At 49.1% G+C, this 9,444-nt stretch overlaps 1 protein-coding gene across 1 annotated transcript; it reads right to left on the bottom strand.

Moving 5' to 3' along the window:
* Positions 1 to 1,482: 1,482 nt before the first annotated feature.
* On the bottom strand, positions 1,483 to 9,443 carry NOA1 (nitric oxide associated 1; the record flags this gene model as incomplete). Its single annotated transcript, XM_085310815.1, has 7 exons — positions 1,483 to 2,301; positions 2,864 to 2,981; positions 3,811 to 3,927; positions 4,676 to 4,807; positions 7,248 to 7,444; positions 8,339 to 8,503; positions 8,912 to 9,443. Coding segments are annotated over 7 exons (1,467 nt in total), but the record flags the coding sequence as incomplete, so codon positions are not given.
* Position 9,444: the final 1 nt, after the last annotated feature.

Below are 9,444 nucleotides of genomic sequence, written 5' to 3'. Positions count from 1 at the left end.
AAGAAAAAAGAAAAAAGAAAAAAGAAAAAAGAAAAAAGAAAAAAGAAAAAAGAAAAAAGAAAAAAGAAAGCCTTTTTCCTAGGTTGGGAGTCCCAATCTAGGGACTGACAAGCGAATCGCCGCTGGGCAGGGAACGGAAGCTGCGTTTGATTTTTTTCCGGCAAATCAACGCCAGATCGGACGTGCGCCAAAGCAAACGATCCTGGGCTCCCAGCCGCAGCAGCAGGTCGCTGTGTGCGGGGCAGCAGCAAGACGCGACCCTCCAGTGCCTGGCTTGGCCCTGCACGTTGCCGTTCCCCGAGCTCCAAGGGAAAGCCGGGGCGCTGCCTCGGCTCTCGGAGGCTTTGCCACTGGCTTTAGCTGCTGGGTGTTGACACCCGTCCCGTGGGGTCCTGCCTGTATTTTATGCACCCCACTTTGGGCCAAGACCAAACTTTTGCTCTGCTCTCCAGCAAATAYCCTCCGAACACTCCTTTTCCAGATGATGTCTCCACTCCTTCAGAGCAGCTATAAGTAACAGCACCCGGGTGGTGAACACTGGGAGAACCACGAAGGACAGATCTTCCCAGGGTTTCTGAGCTTTCCTAGTCCTTCCCTTATGCCGTGTTTTTTTTTGCACACAGACTCAAACCACCTTTGCTTTTGGCTCTCATGGTAACATTCAATTAGCTCTAGTCCACAGACACGTTGAACATTGCCTTGCTTTTCAGGCTGTCCAGCTCAGGCGTAAAACAGACACGAGCTCCCGCTTTGAGAAGCGTTTCAGAGCCAGGTCCTCAGCTCTAGCATAATTCAGCCCCACAAGCTCATAAAAGACGTTTCTAGGCTTCTATCAAGCTAATTGCTTCCGTGTTACAACCTTCTACGTGTCAAGCTTTAGTATCTGTCGGRAATGTACCCGACTGATATTACGAACATATTTTTGTGCCTAACCTCTCCCAGACTTACAGCAGTGGAGGAATGTTTKGGGGAATCCTGTTTTATATTTGTCAAGCTAGCCGAAACAGCTCACAACCAGACCCTTTTCCTGTTTCCAAGTTTAGCTGATGGAGGAGTTTTGTTTTTTTTTCCACATCTGCTTTTCCCAGGACTGTTGCACATAACCTCCACAAATGAGATGTTAGCAGAAGAGGTGCTTCCAGCTGCTTTCTCCCACACCCACCATGTTTGAATTAAACACGTTACTAGCATGACAGAGGGTCTCCTCACAGCACARAACAGCACATGGCTGTGTACCAGCTTAAGTAAAAAAACAAATGCCTGTTGTTTGCTCTGGCTGGGAACATCATTTCAGTGTTTCTGCAGACAGGCCATGCTGATCTGCCTAAATGGAGCTGCAGCACAGGCTGACAAAAAGGCATCGTTGCACATCTTCCAAATTACTTCTCAGTCCAAGCTGTCCTGCTGGTGCATCTGTGTAGTTAGCGGGCCAGTTACGCCTGCAGAAGAGTGCTTTGCCAGTGATCTCAAAAGGAGACTAGGTAAACATCTTTGAAAGGTTTTATTACATACCCAGTTTCAGAAACCTTCAAACAAGCTAGAGATCAAATCAAAGCAGTGAGTTGCAGAAGCTTCCTCTCCACACGTGTGAGCAGCCCTGCTTTTTGTTATTCACCTTTCCCATCTCCAAAAGCAGGGCGATGTACTGCCTAGTCTACTCTAGATGTTGAAGGGCTGATAGGACCTAACTTCTGGTTGTTATAAACAGATGTAGTCCTACTCTAGAAGCAGCACAGAGCCAGCCTAGGGCAGGCAAATGAGTTTCCAACCTGTATTTTAAAGGGGGGTGGAGAGGGGAAGAGGAACTCTTCGACACTGGCTGGTACCCTGAGGGAGGTGAAATGTAGCTTCTCCCCGAGACCAATCACTCAGCTCATCTGAGATGGCTGCAGTTCTGTAGTCAGACCAGGGCTCGCGGAGTCCTGAAGCAGATGCTTTACTTCCCCCTCCAGGTCTGCTCTCTAGAACGTGCTCGTGTTTTAAAAGGGAGTCCAAGCTCTCCTGAACATCAGTAAGCAAGGAGGTTCTCCAGAGGCTTTTTTTCCTCCACCATCATCWTCTCCTCTGAGACAGCAAAAGATGTGGACTTTGGTTGCTATCTGCTCCCTGTGGTCTTCAGGTTTTCTACCCGGGAAGGAGGCTTTTTGGTCCTATAGGCAGCAGTGCCTGCGATCCGGGCACCTCTGATGTTACAGATGTACGGCAAAAGCGGAGGCTCCCGCACCACCAAGGCGGTTCCCTTGGGAGTGTAGGCTCGCAACAGCAGTTTCTCTTGCGCGTGAGCTGTCACTGCCACCCAGCCTGCAGAGCCAAAAAACAGATAGTTAGCAAAGAGGGTCACTCGTAATGGAACGAGGGCACCCGCACAAACTCAGTGCCTCCCGCTTTGGTTAAAAACTACCTGAGCTACCCACACTTGATTTCTTTGAGAAACCCAGTTGAGAAGGTGATATCCAGCCCTCTGACAGAACAAGGCAGCACTAAAAATACATCTCATCCTGGCGAACTTGGAGATGGTGGGAACTACCAGGGACACAAAGAAAGAGCTTTCCAGTCTACAGAYCCTTCCCTTTCACTCATCCAAAAGCCCGCACAGTGTTACAGCCACTGCTGATATTACGGTACTTGTTTGGTAGAAGGAGCATGAAGTATTCAAATGCAATCATCACGTACAACCAAGGCTGTGCAGCCCCCTCTGCTCCTGGAGGTTGCCAAGCCTCAGCTAGACAAAGTCACAGTTGTTCTGACTGTGGCRGTGATAGTTCTGCTCCAAGCAAGAAGCAGGGCTGGAACCCTCTTCCCACTGATGTTTCTAGGTTGATGATCCCGCATAGTAAACTGTAATGAGAAAACATTAAATTACCTGCGGAGGAAAGCTTGATGTCCGCAACTGCCTCGGTGGTACCAATTCCCTCCAGCGTAATGTCCTGAGGGATAAGCGGGGGGAACTCCTTCATTCGCTCTTCGCCACCCATAGGAACCTAACATCAAAACAAGGAGAAAGGGTTTAACAGCTACCAGATGCGTCATAACTCCTAAGTTACACTGGTGAGCAAGACACAAGCGGAACTATTACACCTTTTTTACTCAAGCAAGAGCTGTCTCAGATACCCCTGGAAAAGCTATTCCAGGCTTGCCAAGAGAAGAACCATGATCACATCCAGAGCAACCCAGTGGGAACTCAGAGATGAGCAAACACAGAGCGTTCACTGCAGGACCCAGCTGGCGCCAACACTTGTTCTCAAAACGTGCAGGAAGGAGGCTGCCAAGGCAAAGTCAGTTCACCCTATCCCTGACCAGCCTGCAAGTGCCATGTGGTCTGTGACAGCATGAAGGAAAGCATCAGAGCGACAAAATACGCAAGGATGCAGAGGACCCAGCAGGTGAGGAACGAGAAAGGTATGTTTTTCGACTACAACCTGCTGCGAAACCCCACTCTGAAGTTTGCCATAGAAAAGTTCCCCACTGCTGCCAGTACTCTACCGCTATTCAAAAAAGGCCAAGCAAGCATGGACAAGCAGGGCAAATCCTGCAATCAGCCTCTACGCCGGAAACAGAAGCGGTGCCGAAAATGCGTCAGCTCTCCCTAGAAGCACACCGCAGCCTCGCTAGGGCGGTCTTTCCCAGCTCCGCCACAGCCGTGTGGTCCACGCTCTGCACCAACAATCTCCTTCCTGCCACCCTAGGAGTCCCAGCAAACAAAACTCTTGGCACGTGCTGTTTTTCCCCCCCAATCAATCACAGGGCACTTCACAAGGCAGGATGACCTACCTGCAATCAAGAGCCCATGACAGCACCTCCATCTCTTACCTTCAGTAACTCCTTGCCAGCATACTTCTCATAGATGGCATCTGCTTTACTCAGGGTAGTAATGTAGACTGGCAACAGATTAGAAGCCACAACAGAAAACCAGGCGGGTTTTTCTCCCTGATGTACATCAAAAGGAGGGGATGTTACTTATGATAATAGAAAAGGACCCCAGACTGCTCTCTCATGCTCCATTTCTCTCCTACACCTTGGAAGCCTGTTTGAGTGACATCTCTTCCGTGCCTAAGGGCAGGTCATTGCCTCTGCATCACTGCAGAGCAGCCAGGGTTTATCACAGAGCTGAGTTTCCATCCACGGCTTCACCATCCCACTCTGAAGCCTCCCCGACACTGCAGCCCCTGCTGTATCTGCCTCAGGCAGATCAGCTCAGGCAAACCACCCAAAAGATGTCTTTCCTCAAAGTTTCGTTCTCAGGAACAAACTCATTGCAGTTATCTAGTCTGAGAGGTGGCGGACCTCTCCTGTCAGAGGCATCCTTTCCTATCACTTTGCATATCCAACACAACTCTCACCGAGCCATGCTCGGATCCGAGCTGCCTCACCCCTCCCTGCTTTGTGCTGATTTGTTTGTCGYGGAAAGCCCACCAAGCTGAAAGTGCTGGAGAGCATTCAAAAGCAGTCAGCGTTACACAATACAATTATTCCAGGCCGGTAAGCAGTATCGGACCCTTCAGCTGCAACTCTCATCCTAAGACACTTTTACTTTATGCAGTGCTGAATTAACAGGTTCATCATTTCAAGAGCAGCAGATAAGGAAAGGGGCTGAAWACTACCCAGACAGCCATTTATCTTTTAGTACTATAATGAGAGMTGGAGCAATTGCTCACAAAATCTTCTCCCCTCCTACCTGTAAGTAGTCTATACGTCCCAAGGCTGCTAAAAACAAGACCATTTCTGGCTTGAGGATGAAGGTCCGTGGAACAATGGCATGCGTTGGCAAAACCAGCTTTATTTCCTTGTCTGTCAGAAGATTCAAAACCTGCAAAAAAAAATTGCACAGCCATAATTCATTCCAGATGTTTCAAAGGGGACAATGAAATTAGTACTTCACAGAGGAAAAGGATCAAATAGAACAGTGTGGAGAACATCTAACAGAACAGTTCTCCAGACATGGTAAGTGATAAACAGGAGGAGGTAGGGGTATGTGCGTTCTGCATGGCAATGCAAGGTCCATAACAAAGTCCAGCAGCTGCCAGCAGCCTGCTAGACCAGGGATTTGAGAATTCTGGTCTCGCTGAATCTAGCTCACACATGATTTACAAACTAGCACTACAAAGTATGCAGTTCACCCTCAGTTGGAAAGCTGCTCATCTTTTTTCTCTTTTAAAACCTGCTCACGCTCTTAACAACTCTGCCTGCAATACCAAGAGTGCAGACCACAAAAACAACTGAGTCCGTGGTCCACATATGGTCTTTGACAAGGAAAATCTTTACTTGCATTCAGTGTGCTTTACCATGAGCACAGCCATCTGCGGAACAGCTAGAGGCCACCTTTAGCTACAGCTACTTAGCTAGCTGCATAAGGCGCGTCATCAAATCAGGTGTTGGCTGCAAGTCTCAAGTGTTTCAGTGCAAGCAAAGTGCCACTTCACACTGTGAAATGAGCAATCCCATCCTCAAGAGCTCCCAAATGCTCCTGCTGCTTTGTCTTCCTCTCTTCTACCTTCCCTTGCTTCCCCTGGCTTATCTGTCCAGCATCCATTCCCTAAACACTGGGAACCAACAGCAGAAATGCTTCCAGCTGTGCTCCCCAGCCATGCCACAGCCTCATGAGAATTCAAGTTCACTTAGCCATGAGGATTCATCTCATTAAAAGGCTGAGCCACAAGGGTTGCGATGCAGCCAGAAAAACAGATGCTTTTCCTACGTTGGTAAGCAGCTGATCTTGAATTTGAAAGCCTCAGCAGCTTTCACCATGGATTCTGAAACACCAGGGACTTTGCCCTGCCAGCTGCAGGTTTTGTGATATGTTTGGCAATGCTTAAACCACAATTTGAGAGTTACCCTTTGCTATGCTTTCCAAAAGTTTGGCTATGTAAGAAAGTATGCAGAAGCATCTGTAAACAAACCTCTAACGAACATGGACAAATACATTAACAGCTGCTTTCCCTCCCTCCTCTTCCAAAATATATAAAAAAAAAAAAAACTCCCCCCACCCATAACTGGAAATCTCCCCTCCCAAAATCTGGCACACAGACCACCCTGCTTCTCGTCCAGCCAGAGCAAACACTGACTTTAGAAACAAAGTTTKATCTGAAACTTGACACATACTCCCTCTCCAAAGGCACAGCAAGAATCAGAAACGTTATTGCGAATTTCCTGGATGCAGGAAAACCCACTCATTTTCCACACTTACTCAACTTCAGAAGAACACGCCCARTCTCTGGTTACCAAGCCAGGGCTCCAAGCCCCTGACTCCTTTTAACCAGATGCTTAGCAGTCAACAGAGAGCGAAGAGCCGTAGCAAAGCAGGTTATGATCTGGCAAAAACATCTATTAGAAAACTAGTAGTAGCTCTTGCTATGCAGCCTCAGTATATTTCTTGCATTTCATCCTCTTTAAAACTTTMCTACAGGAAGTTCTGCCTGAACGTGAGGGGGAATTTCTTCCCTGGGAGAGGGATGGAGCACTGGCACAGGTTGCCCAGAGAGCTTGTGGAGTCTCCTTCTCTGGAGATCTTCAAGACCCRCCTGGATGCAACCCTGTCTAAGATGCTCTAGGTGACYCTGCTGAGCAGGGAGGTTGGACTAGATGATCTCCAGAGGTCCCTGCCAACCTTACTGATTCTATGATTCTACTTCCTTAAACTTTATAATCCTCCCAAAAAGAATGACCTTCAGCTCTGCACAAATAACAAAACAATCAAAAATCCAAACACATCTTTTCCAGACACATGTAATACATCAACACTAGCTTCAGAGCTGCTGCTCTACTGAAACAGAGCCAGGCCTCACATACTGGGGCCTGTTGGCTTCAGGAAGATGGGAAGACACTTCAGGTCTTTCTCAGAGATTTGGTCCAGTTACACAGTATTAGTTATTCTCCTAATGCTCCGAACGCGATAACTTCACCTTGTTCAGTAGGCCGGCAGAGCTAAAACAACGCAAGCTTCCTTGAGCAACACTGGTATAAACTTGCTTGTAACAATATTATTTACTTCTCTTCATTTAAACGTTAGAAGAGTTTGCCCAGACAGTTCCTTTGCGAAGATCACAGCGTACATCACTCAGAACACAGCAGGTAAAACAAACAAACAAGAAAAAAACAAAAAATTCCCCTACCCTTTAACACAGTCACCCAAACTGAAAGATTCCTAAACCTAGGAGTGCAGCACAGATTTTTTTGCATGTGCCCAACTAAGGCAGGACAGTCCTCCCAAACCCCAATCTCCTGTGACAGCACCACCACAAAGTACCTACACAGTTTTCCTTTGCGATCCCTGGTGTGTCAAAACACCAGCGAGCATCCTTTACTTCATTGTATGTGAACTCTTCCTTCTCCTTGTGCTTGTGAGGCGAATAGCTGGGATCTTCRTCCACGCTGTACGAGAGCACGTCAGGGTCAAAGTCAACCACAGGGCTAGGCTTCGGCCGTTGAAACGTTCTTCCGACTCTTCCTGGATTAAAATGAAAAGTTTCCTGGTAATTAATTTATTACCTTACATTTCTTTTAATTGGAACTATAAAGGAGACTGCTTTTAATTTTGGGGCCTGAGCTTTCAAAGACATAACTATCTAGATGCATGCAAACTGTGCTACAGTCCAACAAGGTCCCTTTTTCATTTTAGGGAAAATGGATTATTCCTCTTAGACTTGCTTTGTGTAATCATTACATCAGTCTTATGACACAGGTGTCCAGACACGGCCGTGCCTCCGTTTAAACATGAACGATTGTGTCTTATCTTTGCTCTGGATACAGAGCAATGAAGGATGATCCAAACTACCATTTCACAGGTGACTGCAGATTTCACAGACATTTCAGGCTCCTGAAGTCAAAAACATCTTTTGGCAATCCTCTTTTTTAGGCCACATATTAAATTGATGTGCAGCTACTGTGGCCTGCTAACAAAATGTCACCATTAAAATGCAATTTCTTTGCCTCCTTTAGGAATGAAAGACGTGCTATTATGCAGCATTCTTGCAATCCACTGCAATATCTGAACTGAACGGAGGTGCACAGCACAGATGAAGCCTCGGCCCCATGACTGTGACAGCTGAAAAACAAGCACTCAAAAGAAATACTAACGATACTACTTTGGGAGAAGCTAGAGCTCTTGCACACATTACTTGGGATGAAAACTGCTTAGAGTAACTTCGATGTCTGTTTGGAAATTGCTTATTGTAGCTAGCGTGTTCTTCCTGTAAATACACGAAAATGAGCGGCTTCAGAGTGGGAAGAAATTACTCGTCAATAGCTGGACTTTATAGTAAATCAAGGAGTTAACAACCCTTCCCATAAAACAGTATTTCATCGGGACAGAAGGGGATACATTTTGTCAGACAACACTCACCCACTAAGTAACCTTGCTTTTTAAGGTGATTAAGGTACTTTAATTCTTCATTACTCAGCTGGTCTTCTGTTTTTTCTGCCTCTGCATTAAGCCTCTCCTGCCTTCGGAATATCCTGTCACAGGTGGGGTTAATGATTGGAAATTTTAGCAGATTGAGTGTTGTTCCTGGAAAAAACAAACAAAACAAACGTTTAAATAARTCTTACTGCCTAGCGCATTTAAGCTCTGAGCAACAAGAACAGTAACAAAAAAACCCCTCTGGTCCTCCAACTTTGGGGGGAAAATCAGCAACGCAAAGTYGGCAGGGGAATTAAGCACGAAGCAAACAGCTAACCCTTTGTGGAAGCACCGAACCTGCTCTCGGGAGAGTGGCTGGCACCTCGCGCTTCTCCAACAGTGGAATTAAGAGCAACTCAACGYGGCCTCGCTCCGTCCCGCTCGCGGGCGGCGCGGCACGGCTTTGCCTACGGCCAGCCCGCAGACCCTCCCGAGTCCAGCTCCCGGCCCCCCCTCCCTAGCCCGGGGAGCATCCCCGACTGGCAGGGGCGCCGAAAACGGCGGCGCGGCCCTGACCTGGCCAGGGCGAGACGGTGGCGAGTCTGACRGCGTCGGGGGCGCGGGACTTGCAGTAGTCGGAGCGCAGCAGGGCGTTGAAGAGCGTCGACTTGCCCGAGTTGGTGGCGCCCAGCAGGTAGACGTCGCCGGCGGCGCGCCACGAGTGCTGCAGCCGGCTGACGAGCCCCTCGAGGCCGAAGCCCGTCTTGGCGCTGGCCAGCCGGACGCCCGCCAACGGGGCCCCGTGCAGGCCCGCCCGGGCGCAGGCCGCCACCACCCGCCGCCGCAGCCGCTCCAGGTGCCTGGGGCCGTCGCGGGGCAGCAGGTCAACCTTGTTGCCCACCACCAGGACGGCGGCAGCGGGGGTGGCGGCGCTCAGCAGCGCCGGCAGCTGGGGCAGCACCGGGTCGGGCAGCTCCAGCACGTCGAGGACGTAGAGGAGGAGCGGGCCGCGGCCGTGGCGCGGCGGGCGGCGCAGCGCGGCGCTCACCACCAGCCGGTGCCGCTCAGCGGGCAGCTCCAGGCGCGGCGCCCGGCCGTGGTGCGCCAGC

The sequence above is a fragment of the Rhea americana genome, unplaced genomic scaffold (assembly GCF_003343005.1).
Source record: "Rhea americana isolate MKP2758 unplaced genomic scaffold, rheAme1 scaffold_326, whole genome shotgun sequence".
Lineage (NCBI taxonomy): Eukaryota > Metazoa > Chordata > Aves > Rheiformes > Rheidae > Rhea > Rhea americana.
The sequence above is the reverse complement of the archived record's forward strand: the minus strand, read 5'-3'. Positions and strand labels throughout refer to the sequence as shown.